The following is a 19,819-nucleotide window of genomic DNA, read 5'->3' as shown; positions in this document are numbered from 1 at the left end:
AATTCATTTAATTGACTTCTGCAACTTTTCTTTACGAGACCTAGTATTTTGATAAAAACTTAAAGCACTTTAGAAATCTTTGAAATGTTATACACATTGGAAATTTTTTTTTTTAATGAGTATTTTTTATCTTGAATTTTTCAATCTGATAATAGTTTTTAAATAACTAGTTTAGCACTAGAGATTAGAGCAATAAAACATAAGAATATCAAAATTAAATAAAAAACATATTTAATATGGATTTAAGAACAGCTATGCAATAAATGTCAAGGAACATTTTTAAAATGCTTTGAATAACTATGCAGTTAATAAAAAGATGAAAAAAGTTACAATATTTATATAATATTCACAACTTTGTACATAATAGGCATTATACATCAATGGCAGAACTTTCCTTTCGTTTATCATATTCATCAATATACCACTGCTGATTGAGATATATAAATTTGAGCAAAAGTTTGTAGATTGTATTCCTAGCTTTGATTTCAACATACATTGCTAAAAAAAATGAAAGGAAAAATAAAGCCCCACAAATAAGAGTTATAATTTCAGACTGAGTAAGTTCTAAATGGGTTATTTCAGCTTTTGCACCTCTGTGTTGTTTAAAGCAAAGAACTGTCACAATAGCACATCCAATCATTATTAAAACAGATAAAAGAAAGACAGTATGCAATATCTTATCTTGCCAGGAACAGTGTGGGAATTGCCACTGTCCAACCTAGAAAAAATCATGAACATAAATTTTAGCAAAAAATTACACAATTTGACAAAATTAAACAGCACAAAATATTGATTTAATTCACAAAAATTATAAAATTTACTTGTCAATAAAACCTATAAAACTTGTTAATAAAAACTATAAAATTTACTTATTGGGGTAAAAACTTCTTTTTTGCCCCCCTCTGATTCACTACTTCAGTAATGAAGAGTCGAACTTTATGAAAGTATTTAAAATTTTGACCACATTATAGATATATAACAAGAAAATTGATAAAACCAAAAATTGCTATTTAGTCCTCTCTCCACCTTCAATCCAATTGTTTTGTCCATTTTATTAATTTTCTGACAATTCTATGTCCATCATGCGAAGGCAGTTTCCGAAATGCATTTTTCTGATTGATAACTTTGTCATCTACACTAGCGTGCAAAAGTCTTTAGTCATACTCAATATTATACCTTTTCATTTAAAACTTAGCTAAATCAACTGTAAACTCATTTTTCACATGGTCTTATATGTTTATCAACACAGAAATGGCTTAACAGCTTAAAAAAATTGTTCAAAAATACAAACAGTTCACACTGTAACTACGTATTGAGTTGATAGTATATTTCGTGTTTAGCATTTAAAGTTTTCTTAAGTATTGAAGTAAATTCCATTATATATAATAATAATATCTACAGAGCTTATTCTAGGCAGGGTAAAAAGGGCGCAGCATCCTGCTGTCCTTTTAGTCAAAAGAATCCACCCTGTTGCCTCTGAAGTAAATTAGTGCCCTGATGTAATAGACTCCATACCCTTTTTGTACTTTCTTTTCTCAACCCTTTATTTTTTTCTCCAAACTCTACAATGGATTTCTTAAACTTTTGTTATTTTTAACTCTTTTTATTTAGTTTGTCATTGCTGTCAATACATAGATTTATATGGGAAAGGAAAAATAGCCATCACATCCCCTTGTACTTGTCTTTGAAAGTTTGCAGTTACTTCCAGTATCATTAAATCATAACTATTATTAATGATTTTAATTATAAAATCATAACTACAGACAATTAAAAACAATTTATTATTTTATTTTTAACATTTATTATTTTATTAATATATACATGCATTTTAAATGAATTACTACTAAGCTAATTAGCTCAATATAAATGCTAATTTATTAATAAAAATTAGTTATTAATATGATTGCTTTGCTACTATTGGCAAAGCTAAAAAAAAAAATTCTTTTACTAATTTACAATGTTTTTTAATAAAACGTGTAAAGCCCATAGAAAGAAATAATTGCCTTTTTAGAATAATGCCCTTTTTTTAACTTTTGCACCCTGCCCTTTTTTCTGCCTAGAATGAGCTCTGATATCTATTTAAAACACAAGTTCTATTACTGAATATTATTCTTAATTTTCTACACATACTAACAACTTGATATTGAATTTTTTTAGTAAGAATTTTGCGAACATGAGTCGAAATAAGAGAAAAAAGAGCAGAATATTAAATTGAGTTACGTGCGAAAATTCAAATTTTTTCTGAAGAAGGGTACTCCTGTAAAATAGCAAAAAGACTGAAAATTCCAAAGTCAAGTGTAATATACACATTAGCAATTTTCAGAACAGGGACGAACTCGACTAAAAAACGCCCAGGAAGACCAAGATGCACAACAAAGATGGAAGATAAACATATTCTAGTTACAAGCAAATGTAATAGATGACTTCCAGCAACTATGATTAAAGAAGAATTGAATAAAGAAAGAAAAATTCCAATATCAGTTGATACAGTGAAGAACGTAGCGTTGGACTAAATGATCGCATAGCGTGTGGAAAACCTTTGTTACGGCGTATAAATAAACAAAAATGGTTTAAGTGGGCAAGAAATCATAAATAGTGGATATTGGATCAATGGAAAAAAGTACTGATGAATCAATAGAAAAATTTTGGACTGATGAATCAAAGTTTGAATTATTTTCCACCAGAAGATGTCAGCATGTCTGACGATTGGTAGGCAACGTGTGAATGATAATTGTTTGAGTTATTCAGTGAAACACGGTGGCGGTAAAGTCATAATTTGGGGTGGTTTTGGAGAAGGAAAAGTTAGTGATTTAGTTCAAGTCAACAATGGATAAAAAAGTGTACCATAGTATTTTGGTTCATCATGCGTTGCCATCTGGTATTCATAATATTTGTAAAGGGTTTGTCCTTCAACAAGACAATGACTCTAAGCACACTTCTAAATTATATTCAAATTATTTGAAGACGAAAGAAAAGCAGAAAGTGCTTAAAATCATGACTTTGCCTCCACAATCACCAGATATAAATCCTATAGAGAAACAAAGGGATGAGCTGGACAGACGGGTAAGCATAATGTGCCTAACTAATATAAATAGTCTGGGAATGTCTCCAAGATGCCTGGAAAAATCTAAGTTCTGAAGCGCTTGAAAAGTTACTCTCTCGAATGCCAAATCTATGTAAGGCTGTCAACTGTGCTTAAGTTCGTCATATTGACGGCAGTAAAATCTAAATAGAAGTTGTGTACATCTGTTGTTTACTAAAAACTTCTTTATAGAGTATTAAAATATTGTTGAGAAATGTATTAGTAATAAATTGTTGAAATGAATGAGCATAATTTGTTTTTTAATAGACGATTCACACACTGACCAAAGACTTTTGCACGCTAGTGCAGATGCAAAAAATTCATATCCTTGCTGATATTAGGGCAGAATTCAGCTAAATTTCCGCAATTAGGATAGCTCAATCAAGTCAATTAGAAGCTTATATTTTTGTAAACATATCGCATTTTGTGATATGTAAAAGCACAGGCTTTTGATAGGCCAAATTTGCCCATTGTAACTGCAGACATTTAGCTGAATTCTGCCTTAGGAAGCCATGGATTTTTTATTTTTTGTGTTCATATGATAGATTAATGAAGAAGCAAACATAAAACTGACGGATTTTATACTGTACTGACATTTTGTTTAAAAAAAGTTCAATAAAGAAGGAAATGTAAAAAAAACTTTCTAATCGATTTGAACGGCCCTTCTGATGTGGGGACCCAGGGCAATTGCCCCTGCCTTAGTCAGGCTCTGTGTAACACTCTTAAAGCTTTAACAACAGCGCATTGAAGTTTTAACTACACAAAAAAAACAGAGTACTTAAATGTTTAAGTGCTTACGTTAAATCTAAACTCATCGAGGAAGTCGAAAAGAGCAACAAAAAGAAAACAGGCATTAAAGTTGAATTTGGTATACCATCAAACACTTTTTTGACAATTTCGAAGAAATAAAAAAGACTTGTGTTAACGTAAGACTTGTAAACTATTAGCCTATCTTTATATTAAATGAATGCCTCTCATTTAGTTTCTGATGAATCAAAATTTATTTCGAAGACTCAAAGTAATTCTTAGAATACAGTGGTGCTTCAAGTTTTAAAAAAAACATGCATAAAAAAATTTCAACATTATCATAGAAGAGATATCAAAACCAATCATAACTCAAAATAACTCTTTAACATATAGTTCAAATTGTAAAACAATGGAAACAGTAGAACCTACTTTAAGAACTTAAAATAACCCAACTTAAAAAAGAATCTTAATTTGTTAAAGGACTTTTTTGAAGTATTTAAGAATGCTTTCAGACGAAATATTGAGGAACGAAGAAATATAAAAAATACAGTGGAAAGTCCCATATGCAGAATTGTCACTACTTCGGCAAGTCTCTAAAATAGATTTCCCCCATAATAGGTCTTTAAGGCAAACAAACATCAAAACATGTTTATTCAATAAAAAATAGCTAGCTAAAAGTTAAAGAGTTTAAGCTAAAAGATGCACAAACTAATAAAAAGCAATATAAGATGATTTCTGACATAAAATCGGTAATCAAACAGTTGTTTCAGAAATTTTTTATTTCCACTTGTAAAACCTTGCAACGTTTATTAAAAACAAAATGACATATTACTAAAACTATGGTTAAAAAGTATTTCAGTAGTATTTTTAAAGTAAAGAACAACATTATAAATGCCCAACTTTTCTAGATATTTGTATGAGTCTGTATTTGAAAATTATAGATGAATGAAATAAAAAAAATTAATTTATATTAATAACACATCTTCATTACTTCAAAAACAACAATAGTTCCAATTAATTTTAAAAATTAACAGGTGGTCTAACACTTTTCCCAATACTGTATACAGTCCTTACTGTACATATATAATAAAGATGCATGTGTGTATATATGGTAAAGCACTGATTATTTTGGTATTAGTTTCAAACTGATAATGATACAACTGAGTATCAGTTACAAAAATGTGATAATTTTATTATTTGATATACTTCAAATTTAATTCATCGAGGGAATGAAAAATTTAAAAATAAAATTCCATTGTTTTTTATCATAATTTTCTGTAGTTGATTTAGATCTAATACAAAACCACTAATTATTTATAAAAAATAAAATTTTACATGCTTTAATCATAGTTACTTTCGACGATATGTACGGGTTCATATAGGATAACTATTACAAACCATAAAATGTCTGCAGCTATATAATAAACAAAATAATAAAATAGAACAAACCATTTTTTGCTTACTGATATACAGTCAACAGTTAAAGGAATACCATCGGTTCCAGCCAAATCTATGCAATTAAGCGGGTTATTTGATTAAAAGGGGAGTGCAATATTCAATCTTATATTCTATATTTTTGCAAAATTTTACTTTTTAATGGTATTTAATGCATAGTATAGTGTTTTGGTTAAACAAACCCAGTTTTATGATCAATAAACAATTATAATTAAAAATGTATATGTTAGTACCACAAAATATAAATGTCATTTAAAGTTAAATAAAATAAATCAATATTAGCGAAAAGTAAATGTCCCTATTGAAGTAATCACCTATTGTATCTTAACAGAAATTCCGTTTTAATCAGTGAAACATTTCTCAAAAATAAATTTTTTTTTTCTCATTTCAGTACCTCTATTTTATGCAATTAGGCGAGGACAAAAAACAACAAATATTCTTTTAAACAGGGAAGTTTAACATTAGCTTCATATAAAATGAGTTGGTTGCATTAAATTTTATTTGTATAAGCGGGTTATTCGATTATCCGATTAAGTGGGGACGAATGTATTGAAAATTAACCAGATTTCAAAAGAATTAAAATATTTCAATCTGCTCATGAGAAAATATTTTGGAAATTAAATTAAAATGATTTATGCATCTAAAAATTCCTATAAATAAAGAAAACAATCTTTCATCTTTATAGTTTAACATTTATAAACATAAATTGTTCATATTTTTTGTTAAAATATTTAGGAAAAAGTCCAAGAGAAAATTATGGTAAAAGGAAATTTTTCTCTTACAAACAAATATAATTAGTTTTACTATAACAGGGTGCGTAGCCAAATCTTTGAATCAAAAATAAGCACTTTTTAAAAACTTTTCAAGCACTATTATCACTAAGTTACAAAAGTTAAATTAAAAATAATGTAACTCTAGTGAAAAATATCAGAAAGTCTTTTTTTGAAATGATAATAATATTTGTTTTCTTGGAAAGGTGTGTCGTTTATGAAAGAGCAAAATCATTGATCTGTCTGGGTTTTTTTAAGAGGTACCTATCTTGTGAAAATTTAGACATAATTAGTGCAAATAAAAAATTATATTTAAAAAATCAACACAAAAATATGGTAAAGNGGGTTTCGGTTTTAAGTGTGCGCGCATGCGCAAGTCATAACGTGGGTACGACATGAAGTCCGCGTGAATGATTACGTAGCAAACACCCCATTTTTCGTGAAATGCATGGGATCCATCAGATATCACTGAAGAAAAAAAAATTAATTGTGGAAAAAAAGCACTTTTTAAAAACACCAGCTGAAAAAAGCACCTTTAAAAGTTTTTTTAAACAAAATCCCCAAAAAAGCACCTTTAAGCACTTTTTACAAACGCTACGCACCCTGTATAAGTATTTGAGGAAATTCTTCTACAATTCTTTAAGTTGACATAAAAATTAAAATACAATTTGACTAAAACTGGAAAACGTAATCATGTAGAAATTCCTTATTATGACTGTCAGTGAAAAAACAAAATTAACCCACTCTTCAAATATCAAATTTCTTGAATGAATACCAAAAAGGAGCTAGTTCTGGATACATCTTCAAATATATTTGAATCAGTATATTGATAAGAGTTCACAGATGAATACAAGTTCTTTTGTGTGTTAGTACTGCTTTTAAGTGATATGAGTAGAATTGCTATAAATGATATTAGGATTTTTTTACATTGAAATAAATGAATATATATTCAATTTCAAAATTTCTTTGCGAAAAAGATAAGATTTTTGACGTTCTCAGACAGCAGGGTCTTTTGGACCAGGTGTAGGCTTTCTTACACCAGGGGGATGAGTAACAACAACTTCCTTACATGCTAAAAACAAATGAAAAAAAAAAAAAAAAAACAAATGATACTAAATGTTAATTTCAAGTACTAGGTACTTTTCGATTTTTTGTTAATCCTAAGTGAAATTTTTTCAAAAAGTAAGATTGTTGTTAAACAAGTGTTTGAACAAATTTTACTATTGTCACAATTCTACTCCAATCACTATAATATATTAAATGTCGAGAAACAATAACATTATAAAATTTTACTAATTATGATTAACTGTATTATATTGAAATGCATAATGTTTCCTAATTTTTTTTTCTTCATAAAATTCACTACTTTGAAAATTTATTCCACATTTTATTATTTAGATGCTAATGGTTATTAATACTTTTTTATTAAGATCTTCAAGTTGTTTTATAAATTTAAGAAATATTTTAAGAGGTCAAAATAATTTTCTGCATTATTTATATTCTAAATATAGGAAATATAAACTAACCTTAAACTTTTTGTGCCAGTGAAACTGATATTTGCATAATTCACATGTTGGAGGTTTTCTGGACCTTTTGTTACATATTTCAAGCCATTTCTGTAAAAGAAAAATAAACAAGAGTTTATATTTTGAAACATTAACATATATTAATTGTAACTGGAACCCGGCAAAACATACCATCAAACACCCACAATGTATATACCGAAGAGTGCCTGTACAGCGGCAAGGAGATATTAAAGGATCTTCAGGTTTTGCAGCTGTATGGCAAATTTTGCAAGTAGGTAAACTACTGTCACCAAAACTGCTGGCAATACTGAGTTGTGCTGCTGATGCCGAACCAGAAATGTCAGCAGCATTGAACATATGTCTAGCACTAGGTATAAACCAAGCATCATCAATACCAAAGTGTGCATTATTTTCGATAGATACACTGTCACAAGGTTCACCAGCTTCACTAAGTGATTCGATATCAAAAACCTTAAAGTTCACATTAGGATTAATGTTATATCCTTTGTGCGAGAATTTTTCATCTAACAGACCAGAAAGTAGTTTTCCATCCAAGTTCTCTGCTACACCAGATCCACTTGGTTCAGCCTCTAAGGTACGCAGTCCTTGCTTTTGATAGTGCAATGAAATATTACTCTTTGTTGGGGCATCATTGGCAATGTTTAAAGCAGAATCTTGATACTTAACAGCTTCACTGTTATTTGGGTCTTCTTCATGAGAAGTTGAAACTGGTGACTTAAAAATTGAACGTTGCCAAGACTTAAATAATCCATTTTCTTTACTTTTGTCCTCATGAATATCTTTTTCTATTCCATTTTTGCTTAAAAAATATTCAGAGATAGATCGTTTAGATAAAAAATTTTTACTCTTAAAAGCATCCACTTCGGATGGATTTTGATATACTTTGATACTTAACAACTTTTGGCCTTCAGGAGAAGTATAATCAGAAGCTATAAAAGAATATTTACAAGCTTTTGAAATATATAAAGACTTATTACTTTGAGGGTTTTGGACTTTTTCATATGAATTATTGATTTCAATAGCAGATGCTCTACTTTTTGCTGTTCCACAATCTTGAATAGATTTAAACAGTTTTAGTCTTGAATTAGAACTTTCACAGGGTAATTTGTCGGAAGCACAATTTAATGAATGTATTAAAGACATATTAAATAGCTGGCTTGATTTAGATATAGATTGGTTAGAAGCTAAGCACAAACATTCTTGAGCAGCACACATGTTTTTCTGCACAATATTTGGAGTAAAAAAAATGTTTGAAAGAATGATGTTATAGAATAATGCTGTTAGAACAAATCATCCTGAAAATAAGAAAAAATAAATATGTATTGAAAAATAACAACATTGCGTTAATATAAAAATAAAATTTTGCTTAAATGAATGTTTAGAAATCAGTTTTACAAAATATAAATCAAAAGTCGACTGTGTTTTAATGACAAAATACTATAAGAAAAACCACTATTATAGAGAAACATTTTAGTTAAAAATTAGAGAATTTTTTTTTTTAAGTTGCTCGGGATACTTCACTTCTCCCCCTTCCTAATTTCTCATTATTGTAATTTTTTGATCACTTTCAGTCTAGATTTCTAAAAAAAATTATAAACAAAAGCCTACTATAGCATGGTTCTTAATGCAATTCAGTATCATTTGAATCTAATATGCCAACTGCTGGCATAAGTTAAGACTGGGTGGCAAGACTGCAGCTCAAATTTCTAATAACTTTTCAAGTGACCTTGGTTTACTCTTATACAAAATCAGATTATAATAATTCATTTAAGCTGTCACTTTCACTCTCTTTTATTCTTCACTCATTTACAATTTGACTTATAAATCTTAAATTTAGTTAGAGCATCTAATTAAAGCCGACTCTAAGTTTAGAGAGTAAGCACTTTTAAAAATTATAAATTAAAATTGTGATCTTTAAATTATAAATATAGAGCATCAAGTTAAAAAATAATAATATATTGCTGCTAAATCCTCAATTAGTGGATATACTCATAAGAATCAAACTTGCATAGACTTATATGTATTGAGATGCAATGCAATAGAATGAGTTCCTTATTTGAGTGGCACATAAGGAAAATTAGAAGAAACAACATGAATAGACACTACTAATTTTTAAGCAGAAAGTAATTTTTAAAGAAAGTAGTAAGAAAGTAATAATTAAAAAAAGTAATTTTTCAGTTTTTGCATACAATTTTATCATCCTAATATTCTCAAAATTAATATACACTTGCTATAAAGAAGATTTAGCTCTCAACTTTAGCATGTTATGGTTTGTTCAAATTCTGTAAAATAAAGATTTAACTTACTGATAGATCAGAGAAAAGTAATTAACTTAAAAAAACAAACAAACAATTGAGCTGAATCAGCTAAAAAAATTGATTCAATGAATGTAACATACTTAAAAAAATAAAAATTACCTAATTTATTACTTTAAAAATATTTAAAGTATGCCACTAAATACATTTAGTATATTTTTAACATGAGAACTAATCAGTAAAACAATTATTAAGTCAGATGCAATTATAGCTATAATTAAAAAAATACACAAAAAATTATGCTTATGGGTATAGAGAAAAAATGAAGTTTATTAGCATTATCAAGTATTTATTAGCATTACCATTACTCTATGAGCAAAATTGAATATTTATGGAGCAGAAAGAACATCACCATCTGTTTTAAAAACTTCCGCCAAAAAACTGCATCAATGATGCTAATAAGTATTTTGAATTTTATAAAGGGCGATTTCTATCAAAATTATGCTTACATTTGAAAACAATGTTAATGAAAAATTTGCTTTTCTATATATTTTTCAAAAATATCAAAATTTTTATGTAAAAGAAATTTTTTATTTATAATAGAATTTTAATATGAAATTAAAAAAAAAAAAGTAGGATGTTTGCAAATTACAATGTATTTTCTTTAAAAAAAAAGAAATATTATATATGCTAGTTATTATCAGTGTATCCAATTATTTCTTTGTAAAAGTAAAATTTATAAAGCTAAATTTCCAATTTTTAAGAGAATAATTTTTTTTAAATTAATATTTTTGTGCAGGTATATAAATTTTTGGGAGTAAGATTTTTTGTGAAGCTGCCAAGAAATAGAATAATTGACTTTCATTAAGAAAGCAGTGAAAAAGAGATAGATATTCCTTAACACATTAAATATTGGTAAAAACAAGAAAATAAACATAAATACTAGAAATTAAAAAAAAAAAGAAAAGCTAAATAACAGTATAAAAAATTATATTAATAAAATTTTAGATTTTAAGACTAGTGCAAAATTTTTGAGTGAAAATTACTAAATTAAAAGCAAACAATATGATAAAGAATTATAGATAAATTAATGAAAACCATCAAAAATTTTTGTAGAAATACATTGTAATTTTTCAATACTTCTGTTAATCTAATCTTTATCAAACAGAATAAATAGATTGAGAACAATTTTTACATTATTTCATGATATTTATAGAAAACAATAATTCAAACCACAATAAGAAGTTTTGAATAAAAGAAAGATTCCTGTACAGCAATTTTGACATTGCCTGTGCCATTATAAGGTGAAAAATATTATACTCTATTATAGGGATGCACAATTTCTTTTCAATGAAGGGCCACTTGCACAGCAGGTTGACTAAAGAAAGGCCACACTCATGTAGTCATGTTGGCGGCAAATGTAATTTTTATGTAGACATAAGTGTTCTGAGAACTAACACTTATTTAACAGTAACTTAGTAATGTATTTGCAGAAAATTTTTAAACATCAGAATTTATTCAAAATTAAAAGAAATGAAAGAAAAGCACTGGTGCCGAAAGTAAAAATAATTAATTATTAATTGACAATATAAATATTTCTTACTTTCAAATCAAAATAGACTATACATAGGGTATCTGCTACATTTTAGATTTCCAAATTCATGACTAATTCCAATAATTTTTCATGACTTAACGAAGTTACTATTTTCTCCGACAAATACACAACAATAAATTTAAAAAAGCATTATAAAAACATTCATTGAAATGATAGGTATAACCAAAACCGTTATACTCTGCATCTAGAAATGAAGTTTTTTCTTTCATTTTTTGAAAGAACACCATAATTTTTAAAGAACATGATAAAAACATTTTATATTTTAATCAAATATGACTGTGAGTTGGGATTTCGTTACAAATTCAGATATTTGGAACACTATGAAATTGGGGGAGGGGGTAAATTCCATTTTAAAAATAAAATTTTTCGGCGACCTAAATCCATGACTTTTCACGATTTTTTTAAAAAAATAGTTCAAATCATGACAAATTTTGTTCAGTACCAAAAATTCATGACTTTCCATGAATTTCCAGGTGCGCGACAAATGAGACTTGCTTTAAACAGAAAAAATATATTAATTATGTTAAATTCAACTTGCACAGTGATATTAAATATACATTTTAGTCAGTTTAGAAACACAAATCAAGAAAAAAAAAGAATTTCAAGATATTTTACATATATTTCAATTCCAAAAACCTTAATGTAATTCAAATTATTTAATTTTGTTTTAAATGACAGGCATATGAAGAAGTTTATACTGTAGGAATTAAATTCTACAGTACAGTTGGCAAAGCTTTGATAGTGTCAAACAGCTGACTTCAGTTATTAAATGCAGTTGATCGTGCAATTAAGATATTTGATAATTGTTATGAATAATGTTGAACATAGTTGGATCAATGCTAAAATATTTAATGAATTTGATAAAAGCCTCAGGCTAAATAAGCATAATATGAACTGACAAGGAGTTCTTTTTTAGGTAATATCAATGCATTTATATTTTATGTGCATTGTTTCTTTCTAAATAATAAAATTTTTATTCTTTAATATTTACAAGTTGCTTTAGGCTTCAATATTGGTTTACTTGTCTCAGATTTGATTCTATATTAGTTAAATCATAATCAAATGAAGTAGGGTTGCCAGATTTCAGCCAGTCTAAAAAAAGTTTGTTGGTTTAAACCATTAAAAAAGATGGCTTTTATTAGAGCTAATATTTTTCAAAAACTGTAATAATATATAATGGGTATAAAATTGTTAATTAACTACATTAATGTGATTGAATGTTAGGAATAATTTAGAGTAGCAACTTTGCATTTTCGAAACCGTTTGCAGCAAGAACTTTAAACTTACAAGCATTAAGAACAATAATTATAAATCAGGGATGAGATTAGCCAAAAGGCAAAAAAGCTGAATTTCCACGATAGTAAATTTTACGCAAGCGCAACCCTTTAATTATAAATTCCAGACAGTTTAAGGTAATAAATAATGTGTTGACATACAATTGTGTACTAATCTATTATATAAATGATTACATTGCTACTTAACATTTAGTGAAAATAAAAATTACCATTTGAAAAAATAAAGCTGGAAATTATATTTTTCCTCAGTTCACATAAGAGACAATTATTACTTGAAAAACTACCTGGTTTAGCAAATTAAAACTACTGAGAATATACATTAACATTCCATTTCTTTAATAAATACTATTACATGATTTATAACAAATATATCAGAAACATGACTTTATAAATTATTTAGAAAAGAAAATAAACTTTTACAATTGGAATCACTATGTTCATATTATAATCTAGTCTAGCTAGATCTGTGGGGGACATATCAATAACTGGGAAGTACAAACATATAGTAGCTCCTCAACATACAAAATTTGTTATTTTAGATTGAAAAATTACACAATAATCAGCAACTAGTTACATAATTATTTTTCATTAGGTATGAATTTTGCATTTTATAGCACAAATAACAGCAACATTATTTTTAAATTTTGGTGCTGAATTAATTAAGGTAGTAATAAAAAAGCAATGCAAAGTAAAACAAAAATATCAACTTCATAAACTAATAAAAATAATCAGCAAAACTGATTAAACTGTGAAGTTATAAGGTTCAAGAGCTAAATTGCAAATTTAACATCTTTCATGCACTCTGCTCAATTCCATTACTCAACATTTGGCTTTCTATTTGTTTTTCTTTCTTTTTTTTCTTCCTTTTTAGTAAAAAATTACATCTTTCATCTACTTTTTAAGAAATTGCAAGCATTAAAAATTATGAAACATTATTTTTTAAATAGTTTTATTTAAAAGGAAATGGTCGGAAAATAGGTCGGAATTTCTTTTAATAAATACTGTTATGTGATTTATAGCAAATATATCAGTAATATTACTTTTTAAATTATATTGGGAAAAAAAACTTTAACAATGGACCGAATCATTATGTTCATATTATGTTCTCATCTAACTAGAGCCCTTTGAAACATATCAATAGCAGTGAAGCAGAAATATATAGTAACTCCTTAACATACAAAAATTGCTATTTTAGTTTGAAAAATTACATGACAATCAGCTACTGTTTAGAGAATTATTTTTAATTTGTTAAGAATTTTGCCTTTTATAGCATAAATAACAGCAATTATAAATAAAATTTTGATGATGAGTTAATTAACTCTTTTTCCCCCAAATTTTTTTTAAAATTAAATCCCTTTTTAAGTGATTGCTTTTGTTTGCCATATCTTTTATGTTTGCTATATTTAGTCGTTAGTCCATCTTCAAACATCTTGTGACAAATCCTATTTTTTCTTCTTTCCAAGCACAGAATGTAAGTTTTGAATATATTCCCTTCCAGTTTCTCTGATGTTATGACACTTACATATACTAATACTCGTTAATTAAAGTCGTTAGAAAAACAGTCACCTTTAAAGTAACTAATTTAAAAATAAAAAAAAAAACTTCTTACAAGAATCGCGATAGTTGATCTTAAAATTGCGTGAATATGAATAACAATAATGGATTTTGAAATCACAAGAATATGAAACTAGATATACAATTTGAAAATGAGGAAATACAAACTGGGATATAGAATTTTTAAAACGCGTAAATACAAATCACGATTAATAATTTTTAGATCACGTAAATACGAATCATGATGGGTAATTTTTAGATTGCATAAATAAGAATTATGATGCGTAATTTTTAGAATGCGTGAATGTGAATCCCAATGCCTTATTTTAAAATTACGTATAAATACGAAAATCAATGTTTGATATTATAAACCGCATGAGCAAATCAAGACATTAATTTTAAACTTGCGTGAATACGAATCGCTACATAGGTTTTTAAAAAGACGTAAATACGAATCACAATATCGTATTTTAAAAACTCGTAAATAATAATCGCAACATACAATATTCAAATCGCGTGAATAAGAATCGCAACACGCAAATATGAAAAGCTATGTTTGATATTAAAATCGTGTGAATAAGAATCGAGATATTAGCAGATTCCAGGCTTTGGACCTCTAAAAGGCTTGTCAGAAGCAGCGTTGTTTGAACTACAAAACTCGGATATATTTGGAGGGCGGGTAAAAAATTCGGAAAAACTTATCTGCTGAGAGTAAAAAGGGAGAAAATAGCTATAATAAGTAAAATTGAGAAAGGATTGGTAACTATGTAGTTTGAATTTTCTGTTTCTTTTTGAAAATCGGGGATTTTTCTGAAAAAGCGGAATACTTATAAAAAAAAGGGAAATTTTTAGAAAAATCTGAATTTTTGATAAAAAAAACTGAAATTCAAGAGATAAAAGTGAAAAAAGCGGAAATCCGCTAAAAAGCGGAAAAATCTCATCCCTGATAAATGGCTTAGAACTACATTTAGAAACCAACTTTTTTAATGCAACATAAGTATATGAATGATATAAAATTAATTATAATTACCAATTGTCCAATTTGTTAAGCAAAATATACAACCATGTACAGTTCAAACAAACCATATACAGTTTTATAGAAATGCTTAATTTATGGTAGATTGAGCTTAAATTTTTTGTTAAAATAATTAATTTGAATGAAGGTAAGGCACAATTAGGATGAATTAGAACATGATTGAAATAGATTTTGAGTAATTTCGACAATTTGACGAGTTTTAAAGCAAATATGGAGCAGCTGTTACATCATTAATATCATTTAATATTTTATCCATTTATGGAATAAATACTCTTCAGAGAATGTAAAAATATTAAAATATTATATTTTACTGATATTATTTAACTTAATAGACATCAATAAAATAAATTTAAATCCATGCAAGTAAATTTTGAAAAATAAAACATGAAATAGTAAACCGAACAGGACCAGCTTTTTTAAATAACTTTTTAATAAAAAACAACCAGGCTAGCCTTTTTCAGAAAGGCTGGCTTTTTTGCAACCCTGAATAAAGGCAAACATTTGTCATAGATAAGGACTGTACTTTTTTTTATTTATAAAATGCATATTTGTCAGCATGTTTAGCCTTTGGAAAATATATTCCAATCTAATGCCTTAGAGCAAATATTTAATAAATATTAACTAATTTTTTCATGGCAGAAATTAATATTTTTTTAGACTTAAAAAATCAAAACTTTAAATATAGATGGGTTGTCAAGTTTGCTTTAGATAGTGCAGAAAAGTCAAACAATAAAAAAAGAAAAATGATGAAAGATTAAATTTTTTGATAGCAAAAACATCTCTGTGGCAGATCACATAATCCAGATAAACATCATCATAACCAGTAATTTCATTTTAGAAGGGGTTCAAACTGTAGATCATTCCTTTTTAGAAAAACTTAACAGAATTAATCATGCTTTATTAAATTTCCTGATTCATATTATGCTTTTAAAACTTATCATACTATTTTAAAATTTATATCTAGTACATATGATATTATACTAATTAGTCATATTTTTTCTAGTAAATATTTTCTTATTGAACACCTTTGGTCAGAAAAAGCAAGGACGACTCGTTTAAAAAATAATTCTAGCGAAGGTTTCGGCTCATTTTATATTATTTTCAAATCAGTAAAGTAGTGAATACTTTAATAAAGTTCTTTTTATTTATTCATTTTTTAATTCATTTTTTTAAAGAATTATATGATGCTATGTTAAAACTTCATTCATCTCAAAATTTTTAAATTTGACACAAATGATAAATTTTTTTAATGCCAAAAATAAATGTTAAGGCAACAAAAAGATATATATATATATATGTATTTTTCTAAGTAAAAAAGAGATATTTACAGAATAGCACATTTAACATTAATAATATGTCTTTTTCCTGAAAAAGGAAATATCAGAAAATTAAAGTTTTTAAATACTTTAAAAAAATGTTATTATTGAGGATTCAAAATAAAATATGCATTCCATAAACTTATCTCCAGGAATAATTTAAAAGTAAAAGAAGGTCAGCCTCCTTAACAATTCTATATTACATTAAAAAACTTTTCGGACTGTTATACAGCTCAAAGCAACTGCAATACAAGTTTAGACATGAGAATGGTTTTATGTTTAAAAGGGTTCCGGTGCTATGCATTATTCAATTAATGTTATATGCAAATACAATTAATAATAATGGTATTTACACACACACACATATATATATATACACCAGGTTCCCGCGGTCTGGAAAAATATTCTAAAGTGGTAGCAAAAGGGAGATAAATCTATAGGTTTTAAGCAGCTGATAAAATTTTAATATAAAGGAAATATATAAGGATATACAAAATATCTCAGAAAAATATTTCATAATTCTCCAATGAAAGCTTAATTTACACATTTTTAAGCAGTCTTGTAAAATCTTAGCTACCACTCATTTATTTTTTTCAGAAACCATATATATATATATATATATATATATATACACATACATATATAAGGATTGTATTAGAAATATATCGAATTAAAAAAAACATGCTTTATGTCACCTATTGTTAGATTTAACATATATTTACATTTAATTCAGCTTTCACAATAAAAAATATTGCTTATATAATGAATTGTTCAGCCATAATGAATAATTTATAAGGAAAATATATAATGTAATATTAAAGGATAAATACAAAATGTACAAGGAAATGCATAAAAATAGTAATTTTGAAATAAAAACGATCAGATGATTGCTCTAGTAATGAGTGATACACCAAAATTTATTTAAATAGAGAGTTTTCGATTTTTTACTTGTTAGCACCCATGTTAACTAATTACATTGTTGAGTCACCTTTATTTTAAATCAAAATACATAATTTAACATTTAATTTTTATTAATCTAGAATGACAAGTAACTTATGTTTGTTTAGTTTCTTTACTCATATTACTAAATTATTGGTTGTATTTGATTGTAATAAATTACCTATACGAGTATAAATTTTTCAAATAGTTAAAAATTATAGTGTCACACATGAGAAGTGAACTCATACTCTGAGAATGACACAAAAATGAGAATTCGGCAGCATTTTAAGCTTTTAATTTGCATTAATAAAAGTCGTATTTCAATAAAAAAATTTTTAGCAAACTTATTTCAAATAAAGTTGTATCAAAAATGAAAAAAATGGGACCGACACCAAACACACGAACCTTCACACGTTCATTTCGTTATACTAAATAATGCGAATGTTTATAAAATTATTAATTCCATATCACAAAAATAAACTTACTCAGGTAAAAGCATTGGAAGTTGGAATAAACAAAGTTACTTTTAATTATTAATAAATTCGAAATCCACACTAACGTCAGTATATTAGCAGCATCGCAGACAGCTGACTCAATAGATCAACAAACACACAGAAAATCAAGGATACAGCCACAGCAGAAAAAGGCCTTATATTAGTGGTATGCTACTTCTTCAATTGTTTAAGAGTTTAAAGCGTAGCAGGTTCAACTCTCAAACGCTTCCTCTTCTTTCTCTTTTAATTGAAAAATTAATTGAATTGATTCTTAAAAGAAGTGACTGACACTTCAATCCACCCGTCCAACTTTAAAATCTAGATTTAGTCTTTTTAAAGTGCGGTAAAATTTTTGCATTTTAAGTTTCTTCGCTACAATTAAATATTAGAATTGGATTTCTGGTAATTATAGATTTTTAATTTGTTTAATGAAACTAGTTTGAATTAAAAAAAGAATAGGATTGTATTTTATTTTACAATCCTTAAAACGAAATTATTCTTATTGTTTAGAACAGAATTAGTTCTTATTTGTTGATTTCTAATTTAACAGTAATGATTTGTTTTATTTTATTTTAGATCGAAAGACATTCTTACTAACTACTACAATGTCTAGCACGGAGTTTACTGTCGGTTTGGAAGGAGGCCGAAACTCTTCTAAGTAAGTAATTTAGTATTCATTGTTCTTTTCTGTCGTCGTTTCTTTTTAGCCATTTTTTTGACTTTCAAATTGTATATATAAAACAAAAATTGTCTGTATTTGATATATTTTTTTCGTTTTTGCTATTTTTTTCTTTTTCTTCTGTGTTCTGGTTTTATATTTTATAATTGAAATAAAATGTACAAGATAATGTTTAAATTATTAATATTAATTTGTGATTCACTGTATATTTCGACCACAGCACTGTCAGTACATACAGTGATATTAAACTAGAACCTTTTAAATATGTCTGGGGAATTTTGTCCTTTTTGTTTAAGTAGCATCCCTGAAGTGTAAATTGGAAGATCTTTAACCTACTTCAGTACCATTTTGGAAGTTAATTCTGATAGCAAATACCATACATTAGGTAGTTGTGACGTACATGTCGTCAATAACAGCTTCAAAAAAGGATTTATTGAGACACATATAATTGTTTTTTTGAGAATCCTTCATTTGATGTTTGAACACTTCTGAGAGAAATAGAAGACTTTTAGAAGTCTGTTATAGTGAATTGATGTACCTCAAATTTTGTGGGATAATAGATGGCTAAGGAATGGCTTAGCAGCCCAAGTCTCTTCAGACATTTTTGATGATTTGGACAGTTAAACAAACCTAGCAGCAAATCTTATTTGCTTATAGTTGCTTCGTGCTAAGATATACTTCCATTGAAACTGAGTATTTTTTTTTATCAATTCTTTATTCTTAAAAGTGTATCAGAAGTATTAGCCAATGCAATGCTGTTCAACTTATTAGATACATTTAAAGCTTTAACTAATGAAGCTGTCACTGACATAAGAGAGTATTGCGACTTTTCAAATTTCAGTTTTCATAAAAATGAAGTAGGGAGGTGCACAACCTGTTTGAGTGAAGGGCCACATGCAAAATAACTGGTAACTTATGAAAGAAAGAAAACATTAATTTTGAAGGGACTATTTTCCTTAGCAATTAATACACATAGATATTAACAATCAATAAAATTTACAATACTTTACGAAACTTATTTTGATTCCTTTTTTT

The 19,819-nt window shown here is 27.1% G+C and overlaps 2 protein-coding genes across 5 annotated transcripts in view; one reads left to right on the top strand and one right to left on the bottom strand.

Annotated features, from left to right (window-relative positions):
- Window positions 1-214: 214 nt before the first annotated feature.
- LOC107439166 (uncharacterized) lies at window positions 215-18,260 on the bottom strand. Of its 3 annotated transcripts, none has more exons than XM_016051652.3 (4): window positions 18,097-18,260; window positions 7,752-8,896; window positions 7,581-7,670; window positions 215-718 (listed from the first exon to the last, which is right to left on the bottom strand). In XM_016051652.3, exons 2-4 carry the CDS (start codon window positions 8,814-8,816, stop codon window positions 371-373), a joined length of 1,503 nt encoding a protein of 500 aa, XP_015907138.2. In that variant the 5' UTR covers window positions 8,817-8,896; window positions 18,097-18,260; the 3' UTR covers window positions 215-370. The 3 variants fall into 3 exon arrangements, with proteins under 3 accessions (XP_015907138.2, XP_015907140.2, XP_015907139.2); XM_016051654.3 differs by lacking the exon at window positions 18,097-18,260 and adding an exon at window positions 18,017-18,045; XM_016051653.3 differs by lacking the exon at window positions 18,097-18,260 and adding an exon at window positions 17,793-18,012.
- Window positions 18,261-18,367: 107 nt separating this feature from the next.
- Window positions 18,368-19,819, top strand: part of LOC107439167 (uncharacterized) — a 42,602-nt gene continuing 41,150 nt past the window's right edge. For both annotated transcript variants that reach the window (XM_016051657.4, XM_016051656.3), the window contains exons 1-2: window positions 18,368-18,507; window positions 18,682-18,763. In XM_016051657.4, coding sequence (XP_015907143.2) covers window positions 18,711-18,763 — 53 coding nt within the window. In that variant the 5' untranslated portion in view covers window positions 18,368-18,507; window positions 18,682-18,710. The remainder of the gene's footprint in view (window positions 18,508-18,681; window positions 18,764-19,819) is intronic.

This window comes from Parasteatoda tepidariorum, chromosome X1 (assembly GCF_043381705.1).
Source record: "Parasteatoda tepidariorum isolate YZ-2023 chromosome X1, CAS_Ptep_4.0, whole genome shotgun sequence".
In the NCBI taxonomy this organism is placed as follows: Eukaryota; Metazoa; Arthropoda; class Arachnida; order Araneae; family Theridiidae; genus Parasteatoda; species Parasteatoda tepidariorum.
The sequence above is the reverse complement of the archived record's forward strand: the minus strand, read 5'-3'. Positions and strand labels throughout refer to the sequence as shown.